This window comes from Meriones unguiculatus, chromosome 5, assembly GCF_030254825.1.
Source record: "Meriones unguiculatus strain TT.TT164.6M chromosome 5, Bangor_MerUng_6.1, whole genome shotgun sequence".
Classification (NCBI taxonomy): Eukaryota; Metazoa; Chordata; class Mammalia; order Rodentia; family Muridae; genus Meriones; species Meriones unguiculatus.
Genome location: NC_083353.1, coordinates 8332965 through 8355611, shown reverse-complemented (window position 1 = coordinate 8355611; position 22647 = coordinate 8332965). Strand labels below are relative to the sequence as shown.

The 22647-nt window shown below is 39.8% G+C and overlaps 1 protein-coding gene across 2 annotated transcripts in view; it reads right to left on the bottom strand.

Moving 5' to 3' along the window:
* The window catches only part of Ctnna2 (catenin alpha 2), a 1157068-nt gene that overhangs the window by 97990 nt on the left and 1036431 nt on the right, over window positions 1-22647 (bottom strand). For both annotated transcript variants that reach the window (XM_060383518.1, XM_060383519.1), the window contains exons 10-11: window positions 10478-10570; window positions 9390-9546 (exon numbers count right to left, since the gene is read on the bottom strand). In XM_060383518.1, coding sequence (XP_060239501.1) covers window positions 9390-9546; window positions 10478-10570 — 250 coding nt within the window. The remainder of the gene's footprint in view (window positions 1-9389; window positions 9547-10477; window positions 10571-22647) is intronic.

Here is a 22647-nt window from a genome sequence, read left to right as displayed (position 1 = left end):
TTTTAAAAGCACAATTTTAAGGAAATGTTCAAAAGTGTAGTGGTCTAAAGAAAAATTAAAATAACCTTAAGCTGAAAATTATACACAGGCACACACACAACTGTAACTATAGTGATTGAATGCTCATGCCTCAAATTCACATATTGAAATTTCAAGCATAAATTTAAGCATTTCACTATTCTTATGCTCTAATTTGCATTTAAAACTAAGAAGAGTCAGTGAGATGTCTCTGTCTGGTTAAATTTCTTGCCTGATGATCTGAGTTCAATACCTGAAACCCTCTTGAAGAAAGGAAAAAACTGACTCCAGCAAGTTGTGCTCAAACACCCACAAGTTTACTTTGGCACACACACACATACAGAGAGAGAGAGAGAGAGAGAGAGAGAGAGAGAGAGAGAGAAATAATAGTTGAATAAATAAGTAGTTAAATAGAAGCTGTAGAAAGCAGATTTGTAAAATAGTTTTTGTAAGATATTTTATGTTTTATTTATTTATCTATGGTACTAATGACTGAACCTAGGGCATTACCCATTGCTCAGCATATGCTTTTTACTAACCTATACACCCAAATCCTTGTATTTTTAGTTTTCAGTTTTGCTGAGAAGTTTTACTGAATTGTTCATGATGTTTGTCAGCTTACAAAATGGCCAAGGGAGATATTGAATTCAAGACGTTCGTACCTTAGCCCTTAAGAACCGGGATTATGGGCCTGCACATGATTTCAATAAAAATCTGTTCCTCACAGATTGTATTAAGTAATCTGTTAGCCTTCTAAAATTACAGCAGCCAAAGTCAGTGACTAGTAGAAAGGTTGAATTATTAGCCGTTTACAAAGTTTCTATGGCTACTTCTGATTTCCAAGTTCCTATAAGAGAGTTGAAAAGACTATCCGGCAGATCCCAGGCTCCAATGGTGATGTCTCCTACTTTCTTTAAAGCAAGCTCTTACCACACATGAACACACAGAGACTGTGGCAGTAGTACACATAAGATCTGAACAAGTTCAGCTCAGAAAGGATCCCAGCACTGTGAAGGGGGAAGTAGACACAGGGTCCCTAGCAACCAAGAAGCTATTTGCTATTGATACTTGATGACAAGGGGAAAAAAAATCAGTTTTCTCAAATGGAGTGTCCATGGATATATCAATCACATTCCTGGGCAGGCCCCATGACTAGGAGTAGATGGCCAACATAATAGACTCCATGATTTACGTGTGTAAAGGAGGGAGAATTTTTGTTAAATTTTGTTTGGGCACTTTTTGTTTTATTTGGTTTTTTATTTTATTTTATTTTATTTTGAGAACAAGGGAACATGAAGTTCAGGGGGAGGAAAGTGAGAAAGATAGGGAGGAGAGGGGGAAAACAAGATATATTACATGACAAAAATTAATAAAATGTCATTCGGAGCTGGAGAGATGGCTCAGCACTTAAGAATACTGGCTGCTCTTCCAGCTGGGTTCAATTCCCAGCACCCACATGGCTGCTCACAAGTACAGTTTCAGGAGATCCAAAACTCTTACACAGGCATACATGCAGGCCAACCACAAATGCATGTAAGTTTTTTTTAATTAATAAAAATAATAAATAAATAATTTTAATAAAGACAAACACTTGAAGATAGGTATGTGTTCCTCTAGGAGACTGATCTAGAAATCGGTAGGTATGATCTGCTATTCACAAAACATTATTTTGATCTCACATTATAATGGACCATCCAAATCATTCTATGTTTTGTTTTTAGTTTATTAAATTTATTGTTATTGCTGTGTATGGGAGGGAAATCAAGCCACAGCGTGTTTGTGGAGGTCAGATGACAGCTCTATGGAGTCAGTTCTCTCCTTCTACCTTTACGTGGGTTCTGGGGACTGTACTCAGGTCACCAGACTTGTGCAGTAAGTGCCTTTTCCTGCTGAGCCATGTGCCCACCTGAAGTTTCTGATTTCTTCATTTCTTTGTTCTTTAATTACAAGCATAAGTTAGAATAGAAAATGATAAAGCTATATAAATAGGCCGGCTAGTATTCAGGTTTCTTTCTTTCCTTGTTTGTATTTTATTTGCAAAGGTGTTTTGATGTATGTATGTCTGTATGAAGCTGTCATATTTTAGAGTTAAAGACAGTTATGAGCTGCCATGTGGGTGCTGGAAACTGAACCCAGGACCTCTGGAAGAGCATCCAGTGCTCTTAACCACTTAAGGAATCTCTCTAGCCCCATATTTTGTTTTCTTAAACTTATAAATGTAAGCATTTGTAATACTGACATTTTCCTGTTTAGTGAAACAGCCAAGCAAAGTTGTAAAAATGTAGATGTAGGAAAATTTTATTTTAATTAAGGAACTTCTGGAAACATACCTCCCTGTGATTCTGATTGCCTCAAGTGAACTCACCTGAACATCAGACGCCCTAAGAAAAGGCTGACTGAAATGAAAGTTGGAAGGGTATTTTATTTTATTTTTTTTTTCAATGCAGTTTATTCAGGAACCTTGAACAATCCTCGGACCCTGGGGAAAGCCAGCCCACAGCTTAAATAGCCTCTGGGTAGCCAACCCAGGCGTGCCACGTGGGCAATGCAGATAGGTCCACATACATGGAAGCAAGCCAGATCCTCAGCCTTAGCCAAATGTGGAATTGTTCGTGACAGAGAGCACTCACCATCGGGAAGGTGGAAGGCGGAAACCAGCTCCATTTTTAAGGCATAGCATTCCGCAGCTCTCTACAGTTCCCCCTTTTTGTTTTAGACGCATCAGGCAAGAGTAGAGGTCTGATCTCTGATATTAGAAATAAATTGGGACTTTGTACCGATGTTCATTTAGGTGTCATCCACCCAAAGAGCATCAGACCCATCCGATACCTTTTTCTCAGAGGCGGGACCTGGGGCATCAACCCACATGCAATCAGACATGCTCTTCTCTGGGGTGAAAGCGGCTGACCCTGAGTGCAGTGCTTAGCCTCGCATCCAGATATTTCCCATAAGCCCACACCTGTTTGTCTATATCCCCCATTTTTATTCATTATTAGCCAGATAGAGCCAAGTAATTGTGGTAATGATACTTGCTTTTTTGCCCAATGCTGAAATGCTAGTAATTTTAGGTATGTCCTGGTTACTCGCATGCCTCACTGGGTGCCTGTGCCCACTGATGCCCCTCACGCTATGACTCTCTTCAGACAGAAAAGGGATCTTGGAACTACAGCCGCCATTGTTACTACCATCTCATTGGCGGCTGTTGGAGCTACCACCAGGGCATTAGCCATGAGTCATACTGTGCAGACTGCTCAGACCCTGAACAATCATTTAGTCAATGTAGCTCATGCCTTGGTTGTACATAAAGGAATTAATGCTCAACTAAAAGGAAGGGTATTTTAAATACAGAAAGCTGTCAGCCACAAGCCTTCTTTTCTTTGGGAATGGGTTCCTTGAGATAATCGCATACTGTCCTGGCCCTTGATAGGGAGCAACTGGCATGGGCTACTTGTGCGAAACATTTTCATACTGTAATGACACACCAGTGTAAGAACAGGCTAGCTGTTGCTTTCCTGTGCACTTGAAAAAGATGGTGTTTTTCAACAGACTGCAAAGCAGTGAAGGCTAGTAATTATGTAGTTATCTCCCTGCAACTAATACTTATACAATAATCTAAAAAGTCCGTTTACGACCCCATAAATTGTATTGATATTAAAGTTTACAAAACAATAATCTCAATTATTTTCCAAGATTGGAAACTGCACCCAACGTAATTAAATCGAAGAAGAAGAAAAAACAAACAAACAAACAAAAAAAACATGCTGTTTTCTCATTTTAAGGAAAGTACCTTGTTCAAAAATCTCTTATAACAAAAATGTTTTTAATTAACCAAATCAGATAATTTATTGGATAGTTAATAAAATTGGTGTAATTAATAGTTTATTCTACCTAACTTCTCATTTACTAAGTAACTTAATTTCCAAATTTGTTTTTGTTTGTTCGTTTTTTGAAAGACTCATTCTTTTTAAAATTTATTTAGTTATTTATTACAATTTATTTATTTATAATTTATTCATTTTTTATCCCTCATCTCCTCCCACTCACACCCACCCTCTCTTTTCTCCCCCTGTGTCCCTTCCCTAGTCCACTTATAGGGGAGGACCTCCTCCCCTTCTAGCTGACGCTAGCCTATCAGGTCTCATCAGGGCTGGCTGCATTGTCTTCCTCCATGAACTGACAGGGCTGCATCATTCAGGGGGATGATGATGATTCAGGAAGAGCAGGCCACTGAGTTCATGTCAGAGAGAGCCCCTGGCCGCCTTACTAGGGAACCCACTTGGAAACTGAGCAATCTATGGGCTTCCTTTGAGCAAGGGGACTAGGTCCTCTTCATGCACAGTCCTTGGTTGTAGTACAGGTCTCTGGCCCCAGATTTTTTGGCTTGAAACATTCATTCTTTATCTAGCTTCAGCTGTCCTAAAACTCACTATGTAGACCAGACTGGCCTCAAACTCACAGAGATACAACTTGTCTCTACCTGCTATGTACTGGATATAGAGGTGTATGTCACGAACCTGAAATCATGTTTTTAAAATTTTTAAGATAGTTTGCTCAGCACTTCTCAACCTTCCTCCAATCAGCAATGTTCATTACTTAGAAATTAGCCAGACTTCTCTCATAAAAGTAGCTATGCTAATTGAAGACATATATGTTAAAAAGCCACTGAGATTTACGCTGTCTTAAGATACATTTGTATTTTGCTAATCTATGTAATAGCAATTAGTGTGAAAAGGAGCTGCATCAGCGTGTGTAGAGATAGCTTTTTAGTCAAAAGATAATACTTGGTGTGTTCATGGATTCTTGGCTCCTTTGTGATAGCTTCTCCCTTCTACGCTCTGCATCCTTACACCAGATGCCAGTGTGCTTAGAAACACACTGGTTCTCATATACATCAGGAAGGGTGGTGCCAACCAAAGAGCATGCATGGGCTGGACCTAGACCCCCTACACATTTGTGGCAGATGTGCAGCTTAGTAATCATGTGAGTTCCCTAAAAACCGCAAGTAGGGCCTGTCTCTGAGTCTGTTGCCTGCCTTTGCCTCCTTCTCCCCTACCTGGGCTGCCTTGTCTGGCCTCAGTGGCAAAGAATGCACTTAGTGCTGCTGTAACTTGATGTTCCAGAGTGGGTTGGTGCCATGGGGGTGGTGGTGGGGTGGACTCCCCTTTTCTGAGAAGAAGGGGAATTAGGAAAAAAGGAGGAGTGACTAGGAGGAGATGAGGGAGGGGCTGTGATCAGACTGTAAAGTGATTAAATAAATAAACAAACAAAAAAAAAAACAACAAGAAGGGTGGTGAATTCCTTGACGGCAGAAGTCAAATGTGATTCAAATTTGAACTTCTACTAACACTATGCATACAGCAAGCATTCAAAGACGAGTAGCTCTACAAACATATCTATTCAGGGAAGCAGTCCGTCAGTCACTTCTATCCTAAACTATTTTGAAGAATAACAGTCCTGAAGGAAGCTGACAAATGCAGCTCTGAATAGAAAAGAACGGAGATGTAGGAGTTAATAAGGCATGTATGTGTCTTCTGTAGGTGGCTTAGTAAGGAAAACTGGCATGTGCCATGGCTGCTGCACTGATTGCCAAGCAAGGCTTGTAAACACCAGAAAACATGTGTTTGCAGCGAGTTGTACAACAAACTCTCCTGCAGTTTTGCAACGTTCAGTCTTTTAGAAAATATGTAATTTTGTTAATAAGGCAGAATCAATGACAACAAAAATAACGTTATGAACCGTATTTTTATTCAAAGCTAGTTACAGAAAAAACATTTTCAAAGGAAAAAAATTAAGATCCTAGAGCTTTTTTTTTTTTTTTTTTTTTTTTTGGTTGGTTTGGTTTGATTTTTAATAGGAGAAAGAAGGCAAAAAGGCAAACAAAATAAAAGTTGTGAATATTATGAGATTAATAGCTTTTTACAGATCTCAGCTCTCAACAATTTTGTGAGCCAAACCTAAGAATTAAACTGTAGCACTGTTAATGCCAAGGCAGTCATTCTAGGGAATTATTAAACATGGTACTTCTTGCCTCGTGAGAAAGGCTGGGAAGGTTCTAATTCAGCCATTTCACATTTTTATAAACCTAGACACAATGGAACATTCATTTTGCTCCTGTGATGTTAATTGCCAGCATCGTTTGTTCCAAATTTGTGCTTTTTTGTGTGAACAAATTACACACTCAGGTGTATGAATTCAGTTAGTGTAGAAGAAAGAAAAAACAATAGTCACTCAAAATAAAGGCATATGTATGTGTGTATATATATATATATATATGTACATGTGTATGCATGTAAACTTGTTTATGTGCATGAAGGTATGTATGACATGTATGATTGTGTGTATGCATATTAAATGCATGTATATAAATATGTGTACGAGTGTGAGTATGTATGTAAGTGTGTGTATTGCTTTTTATATAGAATTTCATGCCAAAATACTCCCTTAAGAAAAAACTGATACACAAAATATCATGATATAATTCCAAAATATCTCCTAGACCAAACCTGCAATTTACTAATACAAACGTTTGACTCCAACACAGAGAGGAGATGAGAAGTAGGTTCCCCAACTATCTGGCTGTGTCCACAGCCTACCAGCAAGAACAGAGTATTTGTCAAGCCCTGTCTGCAGAAAGGTTCCTGATGCCTGATTGTTGACTCCACAGGCGTGTTCCAGCAGGCTCTGCCAAGCTGGCTCCCTGACAGTGCCTGTTCATTTTCCTGTCGTGGCAGGCAGCAGCATTTCTACCACTAGGGCTGGACCACACAGTGTTATCAGCAGGAGCCAAAGCCTTTTCTTGTTCAAGGTAATAATGAGATGCACAAAGGAATGTCAGGAAGAAAGGTGGCAGAGAGGCAGGCCTCAGGGGAAGAAAATTAAGGAAAGCTCTCGGTGCAATTCACAAAGACTGAGATAACACCCTCCCTCCCCACCCCCTGCCGCTTCTCTTACCCTTCGAAAATTTTGGACATATATTTGAAGAAAAGAATAAGTTGGGGGAACTTTTGAATTCTAAAATGATTCCTCTCTGGACAAGGTAGTGAATGAATACTTTTTACTGATCTGAATGCAGTGAACAGGAATTTTCCAGGAACTGTCAGGACTGTAGTAAGTGTGGTGAGGCTGTGTGGGGCGCTTCCTACCTCTTACTGAGAGTCATTCTGGTGTGTATGTATGGTAGTGGTGGGGGTGACTGGAGCATTGGTGGCCGGGTACCTTTTCATTCCCCAGCACACTATTCTATAATTGTCAATATGACACCCTTAGATGGGGAGTATGGGGAGTGACATCTACAATGTCAAGGATCAACTATCTGCAAACAAAAGCTCTAGGCATGGTAACATGTTGAGTTCATTTATAACTAATCCTTAGGCAGCTACTTTCAAATATCATCAAAAGCCAAACACCTGAGGAATGAAAAACAAGGCAGACTTTTTTTTGAAGAAGGTGAGAGATTTGAAACTTGAATGAAGAGTTTACAGCTAAAGAAGAAAATTGAAATTGAGAATGTATGAGAGGGAGAAAGCGAGACAGAGAGGGGAGAGAGAGAGTGTGAAAGAAAGAGAGAGAAATTCCCATTATTCCCTAATTTAGTGAGAACACTGTATATTTTCTGAAAAGAGGGCAGTCTGGATTTTAATGGCATATTTTCAGAGCTGTCTACCTCCTCCATGACTTACTTTTCTCAGAGGAACACTGGGAAATATTTATGCTTACTTAATAGACTTTTGGTAAGAGCTAAAGAAAACAGGAGCGGTCCAGACAAACTACAGACTCTGAGCATGTGTGAGCTTCTTTTTTCCCATCTGCCTTATCTTGCTCTCCATTGAAACTTGGCCTTCCTATTGTCTATTAGATCTATAGACTTGACTGTGCTGCTCTCAGTCAAGCCTTTTACATAGTCTGCAGTGGGAATGTATTGTTTCTTCATGAAACAGGAAGTGTGCAAGGAAGAAAAATACCCAAGCACAGCAGCCTCTGCCAGAATCATCTATCTCCACAGGTAAAGTCACAGGTCTTGTTGGCCTGACTCTAACCAGCAGTGAGAGAACTGCTCCACTCTGGACTCAGTCAGACACCCACCCCCAACAGGTGAAGTTTCGGCAAATGCTGTGTGAACTGATGGATTTGAGTTCCACACACCTAGGGGAAGAACCAACACCTGTTCAATTAGAATTTTCAGGGATTACTTGTTTTTTTCAACACCTTATAATCGAGTATGATGTTTCCATGACCTCCTTCCCAGAGAGACCCTTCCGGGTCAATGGGGTTAAACGTGTTTGGTCAAAGAGCTCTTTGGAAAAATGCCCATGTACTGGCAGGCAGCCCAATCTTGAAATAGCACTGATGAAGTCCATTGAAACTCAGAATGACTTATTAATCATTGGAATTTTTTTAGCCTCCCCCAGCATGGTAATGTTCAAAGAGAAGAAAGTTGCAAATACAGTGGTGAGTACCTCTGTGTTATTGAATTCCATTCCTTATGCATTTTCACAGGTATGTATGCATAGCTGTGTGCCCTATTGGGTTCATTATGAGGTTAATAATTCTGTCTAACCACAAGCCTTCACTTGAAAAAAAATTTGTTCTAGTTTTATTTTTGTTGCTATGATAAGATACCATTACAAAAGCAACTTGGGAACAAAAGAACTTATTTCAAATTATAGCCCCAGGTTACAGTTCATCACTGTGAGAAAGTTAAGGCAGGAATGGCTTGACCAGTCACAATCAACAATCAAGAACAGAAGAGAATGGATGAATAAGCTGACTTGCTCATTTGTGCTCAGATCAAGCTTTCCATTGTTATATAGTACAGGATAGGGAACAGTGCCACACACAGTGGGCTGGGCATTCCAGATCAATTAACTTAAGACAGTTTTCCATAGACCTGCCTACAAGACAACCCAATGTAGTCAACTCCTCATTGAGACTCTTTTCCCAGGTAACTCCAGGTTGCATTGTATACACAATTAGACCTTCTTCACATAGACATGCCAGAATAAGTAACTGAGTATTTTAAGGCATAAGGCAAGTGAATTAACCAATCCAAGTCCATGGGTAATTTAGATGCACTGAAAATCCATCCTTCTTAACAAAAGAGTAAAATCTAAAATGGACTCTAAGCCTCTTTGCACAATATGTTCAGGTTCTGAGCTTAACATCAGAAAGTTATAGTTTTTCCGTTTGATGCCCTGACTCAGTGTCTGAGATAACAATTTTTCCAAGAGGGTGTTATAATCACATTTGCTGGGATGATTGAAAACTCAAAGGCCAAAGAGAGGCCCTGAATCACAGACCTATATCACTGCTAAGATATTTCTTATCTTGTTAGCTTCCTCCAGCTCTCTGGTAAGATGCCTATAGATGATTACCTGAGACAGAGAGGAAGTCATCCACTGAGGTGATGTCATCCACAGCCTCAGTTAGCACTCGGACCTGCTTTTCCCACTGGTCTTTGAAGACATCCATGTTGTCCTGAGCAACTTTGCTCTGTGGCCGAGCGGCCAGCGTGAGGGCAGCATTGATGACCTGTTGAGTAAAAAACAGGGACATGATGATCACATTCTTTAGAAGGGAGAGAAGCAGGTCAAAGAACATGCTGGAATCCCAGACCTTGAAGTTACTGTAGATAAATGAGTTGTCAGTATGCAGCACAATCAAAAATATGGAAGATAATGGAGGCATCAGCCACCATTACTTTTTTGCTGCTTCTTTTGAAGAGATAGTAATTAGCCTGGGGTTTCAAAACAAGTATTTGCTGGACAAGTCTCATTTTCTTAGCACAGATGTGTGAGAAATATATCTCTTGCATTCTGCATGTGCAGGCTTATAATTTACTTATTGAGATAAGGTAAATAGATATGGAACATTTAAATCACAACCCCAAACAAACAGAATAAAGTCAATGTAAGTAGAAATGATGATAATTGCTACTATAATCTTGAATACACTGAGTGGTTGGGATTTCTTTTTGAGAAAGTTAAAGCCTTAAATAATTCAGGATTGACAGTTAAACATTTTCCAGTTAGAAAATAACAGAGCTGGAAGTGGGAGAGGAAATGGCCCAGTGGGTAAAGTGACTTCTACAAGTGCCTGAGTTTGGATGCCTAGAATACATGGAAAAACCCAGGAGTGGCAGAACACTCCTATGACCCAGTCTGACCAGAGGAAAGTGGCAGAGGAAAGTGGATCTCTGAGGGACAGTGATCAGCTAGCCTAGCCAAATCCATGAGCTGACACATGAGCTGTCTGAGAGACACTTGATATAAATGCATAATAATAATATAAAGAAAACAGAAGTGGACCTCTGTCCTCCATGTGCATGTGCACACGCGTGCAGGTAGCAGGTGCACACATGAGAGAGATAAATAGATAGAAAAAGTAGAGAGGGGGGTTATGTATAGATGGTCTGACTGTCTGGATACCACAGGACTTTAAAAGCCAAGTGAGGGGCACTTACCTGGGGACACAGGCTGTCAATTTGGGTAGCTGCCATCCTGACTAATTTCACCCCTTCCTCATTATTGGAGATGGAACACGCCAAATTAGCAACCTGTGTGGAAGAAGAGGAAAGCAAAATATTGAGTCAAAGGAGAAAGAAAAGGAGGAAAGGGAGGAGTGGCTTGTACTTTTCAGAAAGGTGACATTCGTGTCCAGCACCTCATCACCAGTGTAATGAGGGTGCTAAATCATAGGATACTACTTTGTGAATTTAGGCATGTCTACCAGAAGACCAGACTGCTAATGAAGAAGCACTGTCTCAAGATCCCCAAGCATAGACAAGTGTAGGTTTTAAACATCAAGTACTTTGAACATTTCTCTCCTATGCACTGCCATGGTTTATGTTCGTTCTCTCTTGAGCCCCAAAGACTCATCCTTAAGTAAAGAATACTGTGATCTTGACTGTACCCATTCTTTTTAGTGAGGGAAATTCTGTATGTTTTGCAATTCAGAAACTCATTGAATGCTGACTTAGGGTTCTTTACAAATGGAATCCATCTGCCTGAAGATGCCAGTCACCCAATGTAATACACTTGTGAGCAGATAAGACTAATGTGTAGAACGACTGTTGGCCCAGCAGGCACCGGTGGAAAGATAGAAAACTATATGGTTCAACTCTATCAGAAAAGCATACATACTTAGTTTTTCAAAAACATCAGACATTCCAAAACAGCTAAAAACAAAACAAAATCCAACTTCCCAGAACAAGCAGCCCTATTTAGGTATTTTTTCTCATCAAGGAGTGAGAGTTAGTAACACAAGGTCAGATTGATTGTCTAAGGTCAATAGTACACAACGCTGCCATTAAAACTCAGTTCCATCCCATCAGATTCCTGTAAAGAAACCAGAAGATTGAGGATTAGAGAGACTAAAAGGGAGACGATAGGCGGTGAAGGCCGAGCACAAACACAAACATAGCACTCAGTCTGTCTGAGTACTCAGGTTTTCTCAGGTCTCTACAACCGTCTTCTCACCTGGCAGATGCCCTAATGCTCAAGAAAATTGAAATAAGCCACACATTTGCCTTCCTAATGTGAAGGGAACCTGAGGTGTGTAGTGCAGACAAGTGGGTAGAAGGCCAAGCTAGAATATGAGGAGAGGCATAACCTCTAACCAGGAATGTGAGTTCTCTGCAGGCAGAGGGATGTTTCCTTATGAGTAACTGGGAAGGCATTGATGGTGAAGGTAGACAGACTTTTAAAAATAACTTCAATATACCATAAGGGTAAGAGTTGCTTTTTGAAGATAAAGGATACATTTCTATTACAATGGAAATTAAAGCTGCCAAAATCACAGTTCCAGTGAGTTACAAATATTATCTTCTAGTTTGTTATCACCTGTCTTTAAAATTATTCTGATGGCCTTCCCTATTATACTTAGTTTTTTAAATAAGTCTGAGAAAAGAAAAGTATGGTGACTCATATAGTAAAGGACATTAAATGCCAATGGGCACAAAGTTTTTGAGAAGTGACAAAAAGACTGACACTGAGGTCTCCCAATTTCAGTTTCTTTGGCTGGATTTTATCGTTTCTATTCTGCATTTTGGTAAGTACTTGTGCTATTTGCTTATCTTTTTAATGATTCATTTTACTTTGAATTATGAGCATGTATGTGCATCTCATACACATGTGTGTGTAGAGAGTGTGGCTTTGCATATGAGTGCATATGCTTGCAGAAGATGGAGGTATCAAACGTCCCTGGTGATGCAGTTAAAGGCAGTTCTTAGCCATCTCATGTGATTGCTGGGAAACAAAGTTGGGTTTTCTCAAAGAACAGTACAATCTCTTTCAGGCTAATCCCATATCTCTAGCATTTTCTGTATGTTTATTGATTGTACATTCCAAATGACTAATTCAATAACCAATACAAGTCTTTCATGTTTGTTGGCTGACTTGATAAAGAATAATTGTTAGTATTAGTGCGCAGAAGTTGCTATCTACAATAACTTGAAATATGATTTCCATGAACTGAGTTATGACTACTTGGCTAAACAAGTTTTTCACCAGATAGTTTCTAATCAGTTTTTACCCACTCTGTGGTGCTAAGCAATAGATCCTGCATTCTGACATGAACCCAGAAAGGAGCCCAACTTGTTCATGGTAGCCCAGGAAAGATCAGAATAATATGTGCAACTTTTCAAAAAAATATTTGTTTATTTAAGATTGGCGTTTTAATCTTTAATTGAATTCTTTCACATTGATGTTGCACAACCTTTACCCCTTGAGATACTGGTTTTATGTAAGAGCAAATTTTTCTGTACCATCTTCTTTGGTATGTGAGACAGAGTTAATGTCACATTTTTTAAAATAGTGGGCAGTTAAAGAATGCTGCATGAAAAATCAAAGTTCTCCAGAAGCCAAGCCTGGGTTAATGTTCTCTTGCATCTCTTTAAAAAAAAAATAGCAGCACTGTCAATGAAATAATAGCTCTGATTCCTGAATGGCTCTAAGAGGGAGATGGAAACAAGAACCAGATGGCGTGTCTCATGGAAGGGCATGGAGAGAGTTAGTGTTGATTGTCAACTTGACAGAATCTTGTATCACCTAGGAAACAAGCCTCCAGGCCCATCTGTGATGGATTGCTGAGACTGGGTTAGCCTCTCTGAATGCTGGTGAGAAATTGTCTAGGTTTAACCGAAGTGGGAAACCTCCCTCTAAGTATGGGCGTCACCATTTCTTGAAGTTTCATCTTCTACTGGATTAGAGGAAGGTAGCTGAGCACAAGCTTTCAGCACCCTTTGCTTTCTGACTGTGGCTGTAATGTGATAGGCTGACTTAAATGGATGCCACTTTAACTCTCCTACAACCAAAGACCATATCCTGGAACTGTGAACCAAATAAATCCATTCTCCTTTAAGTTGCATCCGCCAGGGTGTTTTAGAAACAACACAAAAATTACGACAGCTATAGCACTATGGAACATTTTCCTACACACACACACAAAAAAAAAAAAACAAAACCTAAAACTGATTAGCTTGCATAATTAACTAATACACCTGAATATCCTGAATAAAATAATCTACAAGCATATGCAAATATATAAATCAATAAATGTATAAATTAATGTATATTTATGAAGCCAAAGCAACTTAAATGTTGACTAAATATATATTGCTACTATGAAGTTACTCATTTTTAAGAAACACGCTGCACTGATTGCTTGAAAAGAGATATGGCTCAGCAGTTATGAGTGCTTACTGCTCTACCAGAAGAACTGAGTTCAGTTCCTAGAACCCATGTCAAGAAATTCACAACCCCCTGTAACAACAGCTCCATGGGATTTGACACCTTTTTTGGCCTCCAAAAGCAACTGTATTTAGGTGCGAATACCTCCTCCCATACACATACATGGTTATTTATTTTTTTTATTTAAAAGAGATAATCAAAATGTTGATGAACATAATAGACATTAGGTTATTAACCAAATGTCTAGCATTTACTTACAAGTATATGCATTTGGAGAAATAGGTGGGAGTGTAAAACAAGGCAGGACAGCTGTTCATAACCGTTAAAGCTGTGTGACAAATGAAGACTTATACATTCTCTATTCACTACTTTGTGATACAGGAAAAAAAGGGAAGAAAAATTATGATCAGAAAGATTTAGCACCCACGCTTCTATCACCAGCACTGGAAGACTTTTTACATCTCTCTGGGTTAAACAAAAGCTTGGTATAAAACAGAAAGGTCGGGTATGGTTGGAGTTGGAGCTTACGTCCGAGTGTGCTGGCTAAGAACAGAAGGGAGTCGTGTCCAGGCCTGTGCTGGCTGTGGGCTCCCTGGTAGAAGCCGTCCCTGGAGGAGTAGAGGCCTTAACACAGCTGGACCCTTACAAAAGAAAGAAAAGCAAACCAGCAAAACCCAGACGGTGACAGGTTTTCTTCTTGAATCTTTTTAGGTTTCTTGCACTTTGTTTAAATAAACTTGATTGTGACTGCAGGCTAAAGTGGAGCTCACTACCCAACAGAATCCAGCAGGAGGGAAAGAGCTGGCAACACTGGGCAGAAACAAACAGCTGGCAGTCTCCACTGTCCCCCAATTATTTATTCTCTTTAATTTCCAGAGATCCAAAAATGCTAACATCTGGCAGCCTCTACTCTGCAAAGTACTCCTACGATTAATTCCACTTAAAATCAGAATTCCATTTACCTTCTACTGTATTAGGAAGCATGCTGAGAGGATTCTGAAAAGCACGCTAAGGACTTCCAGATCTCAGAAGGCAGGGTGTGTTTGAAACTGGTCATGGATGCCATCCAAATCCCTACCTTCCTTGATTCATGGCTTGCATTCTTCTGCTTCTCCTACAGCTACAGCCATTACCATGGTTCTGAACAGACTTTGATGTGTTTTGATTTTTTGAGCTCTGTCAGCACATGGCTGAGTCTTCCAGTCAGACTCACCTCTGTGGTCATTTTAGCTCAAAGGGACTGAGAGTGAAGAGACGAAAAGAAACTAATGTTGTTAGACATTAGAAAAATAAGCAAAAAACAGTCACTAGACTGTGAGTAGGGTATGGACCTCATCCCTGAAGTCATTATGTAATCTGATTAAATTTTGAATCGTGCATGAGTCAACCAAGCAGGTAACGTTATGAGATGTACACGCCCAGCTCAATCTGGCCCTTTCTTCTCCATTTCTGAATCATTTACAGTTGGACTGAGACAGCAAGAGTTACCCACTTCCCTGGAGGCCAAGAAAACATTAAAGCTTATCATAGGATATTAAATTTGGCACTATTAAAATTGATGTTGGTTGGGCCATAAGCATGGTGGACAGAGCTGTTTGGTAAATCAATTGCATGAAATCCACAGTGACGAGGAGTCGACCTCCAGAAGTTCTGAGAGAGAATTAAATTGGGGAAGTAAAAGCTGAAAAAGACTGAGCCCGTGTTTTCTGTGTGGCTTCTGTGCCTTAGAACATGCTGTCTTTGGGAAAAGGCAGAAGCTTGGCAGCCATCACTGAATCATGTGCTTGTTCTTAGAGAACTCGAGGTACTAAAAACTGTGCTCAGTCAGTAAAGTGCTTATTGTGTAAACAAGATGTCATGCTCTGCACCTGCAGTCACAACCCTGTGGTGGGTACAGGACGAGACCTGGAGCTTGCTGGCTAGCCAGCCCAACTCAGTCACTGGGGTGCACAGGGTCAAATATGAAGTGAAGAACAACTGAAGAAAACACCCTACTTTGACAACCTCCAAAACACACACTAAAAAACAGAAGGATCTGGGAAATTTAGAAAAGAAGTATTCATTGCTACTAGCACTGAACCTTTCAATGTATTGTGGAGAGTTCAGATAGCCATCCTTTAGTCTTTCTTCACTGACTCCTCAGTGAGACAAGTGTTCTTTCTGCTCAATGATTACTGTGTTCTTTTCTTTCTTTCTTTCTTTTTTTTTAACTTGGAACATACTCAGTAAGCAGGTGAAACAAACAATACAATTAGCAAGCTGAGGCAGAAAATAAAGCATTAAGTAAGGGAAGTTGGTGCCAAGTTTTCCAGTACAATAAGTTGCTTCCTGAACTCAGTTTGTATTATGATTGGCATGTGCTCCCTTACTTTTTACTGAACAAAAACCTCCTTGCAACATTTCTAAGACACTGACAGAGTGGTGAGCTAATGATAATCAGAACCATGTCAAGCCCCCAAATAAATATATTATGAACCCTTAAATGCAAGAACGCCAGTTTGGGGGTTAGAAAGGTGGCTCAGCACGTAGGAACACACAATGATCTTACAGAAGACCCAAGATAGTTCCTAGCACACAAATTGTATGGCTCACAACGGTTATAACTCCAGCTTCAAGGGATCCATTCAATGATTCCAACCTCTACAGGCACCTACATTAAACATGTGAATACCTACACACAGATATACACAAGTGGACATAAATAAAAATAAAAATTGAAATAAACTTAAGTCTTATTTGAACACTTACAAAAACAATACAAGGCAAAAGCTAACATGCCTGTAAGACAACTGCATCTTAATTAAAAACCTCAACTGGCAAAGTGTTTAGACACTTAACTACAGAGAGGTATGAGGCACATCTGAGTCATGAGAACATGTTTTCCTTTTTCTGGCCCTGGAAATCAAATTACATGTTTAACTATTCGTTGTTTCTGTTCAATTCCAAACACAGAAGATAATCCATACACTCAAACCTCAAATGCTGTAGCATTTCATTAATTTTTATGCCTTTGGGTAACATAATCAATCGTGTCTTAAGTGGAACATACTTTTGAAATGAAAAAAAGTAGCAATTCAGAGGCCCATAAGGTGCTTGCTCCTTGTGTTAATATTTCATCATTATTGTAAACTTGGGAATAAAAATGAATTTATTTAGTACTAAAAAGGAATGATTAGTTCCCACTAGTTAGTCCCGTGGAAATATAAAGCCAGAAGGAGAGGAGGGTGGCAGAAATCCATGCACTCCATTATTCTCTGTAAACACAACATGGAGCACTTTGGATTCCACCCGAAGCCTTATCCAGTTTGATGCACTGACATGAGTTGCTATACGAAGGCCTTAGTATGAATGTCAGCTTGTGCCTAGAGTTCAAGCTCCTTACAAGTCCCCACCCCTAGCTGGGAAGCTATTGACAATTGAAGGTTGCAAGAAACCTGAGAGTTAGTTTTCTTTGGCGTATTCCCTCTTATGTTGACCATGTTCCAGTGGATGTCCCCTATACTCAGGCATATATGGATGGCACTAATTAGATTCAATTGCAAGGTAAGCATTATTCATGCAAAGAGGAACCTCAGTTTTGGGGTAATACATGAGTTAAGGTAGTCTCTCCACGGGATCTGCAGGGATTGGTGCCAAGCCCTAAACTGAAGGGGTGAGCCTCTGTGTTTGAACTGTGAATACTAGAAGTCATCTTTAGAGCACCTAGAATGCCTATTACAACATAAATGCTGTGTAAACCGTTGGCGAACTCTATTATTTATGGAACAATGGCAAAAGGTCTACTTGAGGATAGAGATGTTAAGACAATATGCAGCTCTTTCAGAGCATCCAGATCAGGTGGTTCTAACCTCCAACACCTCTAGCTCCAGGGACATCTGACATGCTCTTCTGGTCTCCGTGGACAAAACACACACACACACACACACACACACACACACACACACACACACACAGCATATACAGGAATACACATGCATACACATGAGTAAAAATAAATCTTTTTTTAAAGAGCAATAAAACTTTTTTTTAAAGTATCTGCTTATGTTCAGCATAGATGCAATTTTCCCCTAGTATTTTTGATCCATAGTTCACTGAATTCTTGGACATTAAAACTATGGATTCAGAGGTTCATCTTTAGCCTATTTAAAAGTTCGTAATTTGATGAGTATTTCTGAGGAGATAAAGGGAAGGCAAAGATAAATAGAGATGAAATGGCTCAGAGGTCAAGAACTCACTCTTGCTGTTCTTTCAGAGGGTCCCAGTTCAGTTCCCAGCACCCATGTTGGAAGGCTTATAGTTCCTGGTCACTATAGCTCCTGAGGACCTGATACTCTCTTCAGCCCTCTGCAGGCCCCAGCCACACCCCCACCCACACATACACATAAGTAAAAATATAGAGTAAAGAAACTCTGTTTTGTATGCTATCCCCTGCATATTTCAGTCTGGTATTATGCATAGCTTGTAACAGACAATATCTCAGTGTCTTTTGATACGAATTATTTCATCTCCAAATATTCTCAATTTCTGTGCAGTTTTACACATTTTAAAAACTTAATTTTCCCCAATGTCATTTTACTATTTACTTAGCTCCTCTTGTTATACAGTTCGTGAGGGTCACCAGTGTTTACTGTTACCCACACAGAAACAGTCTCTTCTGGCTTTATTTTGCCTCCTGTCAGAGATGAAATTTCTCAGTGAGGGTGTTTCCTCTGGTGCTTTGCACAGGACCACACTGCCGGCAGAAATTTCTCATCAGTGAGCAGATTTGAACTCTTGATAGCACCTCACCCTCATCATCTCTTCTAGACATCTCTCTCACACTGGCATCTCAGTGCCTGTCCAACTATCTATTCCATAAACGATGAGAAGACATCAGGGTTGCTTAGGAAGATGCTTCCCATTGCCAGGGTATACTGCTAACTCCTGCAGGACAGAAACCTCCAACACACCTAGTACATAGCTGTGATTATGACAGCTGTTCTTAACCTTTGGGTTGCAGCCCATTTGAGGTGTGAATGACCCTTTCACAGAGGTCTCCCAACACCATTGGAAAACACAAATATTTACACTGTGATTCATAACTGTAACGAAATCACAATTATGATGTAGCAACAAAAATAATTTTAGGATTGGGGTTCACTACAACATGAGGAACTGTATCACAGCATTAGGAAGGTTGAAAATCACTGGATTACCTAAAGCTCAATTACATCAAAGTAAGTAAACAAGTAAATACACAAGCCAACAAGTCCCTTATGTTATGGAAACTGTTGAATCATTCAGCTTTCTACAACTTCGTCACACTCAAGAGCAACCCCAAGTTCCGTGATCTGGAATGGGAGCACTGATGTATTTCCCATTCTACCCTTTTTTCAGGTTAGCATCGAGTCAGCTAAGAAACAAATGAACCAGATGCACCGTCCTGCTACGCAAAACTGCAGAGAAATTTCGTTGCCGTCCCGGTCATCAGTCCTTGCACCCTCGTCTGTAGTTAGACACCTATGACAACACAAATCTGCATGTCTAGGGCTCCTCTGGGGTGCAAAATAGCTCCTCTGCTTGTGTTCTTAGGAATACATGCACCACTAGCAAATGCTGTGAGCATGCCTCTGCCTAAATTAAAGTGATCAGTCTGCCCTGGTGACTTTAATGGAGGTAATCACCAGCTCACATTCATGAACAAATTGATGTGCCTGCTTCCTCGCTGAATCACTCAGCATAAATCTATACCCTTCATATATAAAAACCTCAGTGGCTTAAAATAATGCAATAAAATATCCTCTAATGCGTTCTTGAAGCTGCTTCATCAATAATGTGCTGTTATATGAAAAGAATAGCAGAGGCTTCTCTTATGTTATCTAAAATCATGCAATAGATGTAATTCCCTTTTAATTACCAAAGACCTCCTGAGATTTCATTTTCTCTATCTTCACATCAAAGAAGTGAAGTATAATCACTTCCTACTATTATTTATTCCCACAGTCCCTTGAAAGTAAATAAAATCATCACATATTTCTAGTGGATAAAAGATGTTGATCTTTATGTATGTAGGCCGAACATTGTAGTGGGGAGCTTGTATCTTGTGATGGATATGAGTTATATTAAGCCATCCAGTGCTCGGTGTTTTGGGGTGTCCAAGAACACTTGTAGAATGAAGATCCCGAGATGAGTAAGTGAGAACACTCTCTTCCTGTTGCCTGGTGACAAGTGGAAGAATAGCATCAAGATCACAGCTGACCATCCTCTAAGCATTAAAGGAGCTATCCTTTTGCACCAAATTCCAATTTAATGAAACATAGTTCAGAGACTGCATTTTGTTCCAGACCATCTTTGGGATTTGTGAGGAGTAGAATCCCTTTAAGGAAATACCTCTACCAATTAAATTCCTAGCAAAGTGCCAATGTAAATTCACATTCCATAAGTCTCTGAAGACTCTACAATGATCCATAGGGGTCAGATTCACTGTACAACCTGCACTACTTAACACATACTATTGCTTTATGCACTATTTTAATATTGCAGGTGGATGGAACATACTACATACACAATTAAGTAAATAGATACACATAGATATAATTCTTGATGAAACTTTAAGCTGGTCAGTACAGCTCCACAGGACTTGGCTTGATGCCCTTTTCATCCCTCCATAGGCACCACCACCACCACCACTCACATGCACTTAAAAAAATAAAGTATTCATTCCTGAAGCCACCATGGGTCCCGTACAAGACCTTGATGCTGGAATATCACTCCATGGCAGCCCTGCTATCCTGAAGTTTCTTAATCTTCTGTCTTTGGGAGCCGATAGTCTTCGATGTCTTCCTCTGCATCACTGATAATCAGCTAGAATCCTTTGCTGAGAAAACAAAGTAACTATTCACTGAGTTCATATGTTTGCTCCTGGTTAGCACAACACTTGATGTAATTAGATGCTTCTTAGAAAATCTAGGCTTTCCTGCCAGCCATTGGAAAAATACATAGGAACAAAAAAATATCCCTCCTCTATCTTTATCCACAAATCCTCTGTTTTCTCCTTCCTCTTGTTTTTTTAATAAAGTTTTGCTGGTTCATCTGGTTTTATAAATAAAGTTTTACTGGAACACATCTTTGTCAACGTATGTTTTGTCTGTGACTGCTTTTGTACTACAGCAGCAGAACTGATTTGTAGTGACAGATAGTGCATATGCACAAACCAAGGAAAGGGAGTATTTATTCCCGTGCAGAAAAGGATTGTCAACCTCTGGTTTATATTGGATCTTAGTCAGAATCAAGGATTCATTTATATAGGCCTGTCAAATACTCCCAAGCATCTTCATGATAAGGACTGAACAATGTACAGATTATGGTACTTGTGTTATAATTAAATCTTTTTAAGTTAGGTAGGTCAGGGAATGGAAAATGTTTCAGTGGGTAAATACTTGCTGCCCAAGTCTGAAGACTGCAGTTTAATCCCTCAAACCCACATAAATGTCAGGTGGTTATGGTGAAATCTCTGTAAACTTAGCAAGTGGAAAATAGAGACAGAGCATCCTAGAGCAAGCTGGATAGCCAGACTAGCTGAAATAGTAAACTCCAGGTTCAGTGAAAAACCTTGCCTCAATATACAATGTGGAGTGACTGAGGAAAACACTTGGAATCAAAACTAGGCCTTTGTGCACATCCGTATATGTGCGGCAACATCATATACACGGACTAAACAAATAATAAATGAATGATTAGTTAAGTAGATCATAAATAGGAACTTTTTTAACAATGAGTATAGTCAAAATGTGTGTAGTCCAAAGTCTATTCATCAATAAGTCTGAGACCAATAAAAATTGAAAATAGGAAAAGGAGGGCCAAATATGATACAAGATTTGCAGGACTTTTAAGATGCCACCTCAGCTCCAAACATGTGCACAAGAAGTTTGCCAGTAAACAATCAAAGAGAAGAAAATCTGGGTTCATAATCAGGTGAGTATTTTCTCCAACTGTGGCCACACCGGTTACCCATTCCTGAAGCTAGGAGCTCACTCTGGAGGCCCCCTATATTAACAGCACAGCATCCTCTGCATTCATTGTCTCTTTTGATGGGCTTCCAGCTCCAACTCCCAAGACATGCTCTCTACCCTGGGCTTGAGCCAAGTATGTAAGTAATCCAAGTACAGGATTCAGGCTATATCCAACAAATGGCAGTAGGGCCCCAGGAGCCCGAGGACAAAAATCCATGCATTCATTACTGTAGTCGGTACTGACAGAGTGGGAAGAACGGTGAACTGTACCCTTGTCATCCAACCTCAGAGTTTACCTAAGTGGATTATAGAAGCTTTGCTGAAATGCCGTGAGTCATGTAATCTAACACAGAGTGAAAGGCCCTAATGAATTGAGCAGCATGAAAGTTCAAGCCCTTTAACAACTCCCTCTCCACTCTTCCTACTTGCAAATTCTCCATCCTTGCACTTGAATTAAATCTAAAGCTTTCCCATAGTCCATCCACCCAACCTGCTCTACCTGCTCTGCCATTTTCTCTCTCTTCCTTAATTTCAGATCCACTCTCTTGCCTTCTTCAAGTTCATTCATGTTTCAAGTCTTCTTTTAGTGGGCCAGTTGAAATATGTGTGCAAAGTACAGTTCCTCCTCCATATCCTTCCTCTAGGAGCAAGCCCACACATTTCCAGACCAGGTGAATGTTTAGGTCCCTCTATCATTCTGGGGTGATATCAGGGATCTTTTATTTAGACTCCATTTCAGGGTTAGAGTTAGTACACACAGGTAAAGTAAAATCATGACAGAGCTACAGAGTTATCTCTAGGATGTACCCAGAAATCATTCCCCATGTGCTTTTCATCAACATCTGTCTTCTATGCTTTTTTTTAGTTACATTTTTTTATTTTTTATATTAAACACATGTTATTTACTTAGTATCCCAGCCATAGCCCCCTCCCTCATTCCCTCCCAACCCACC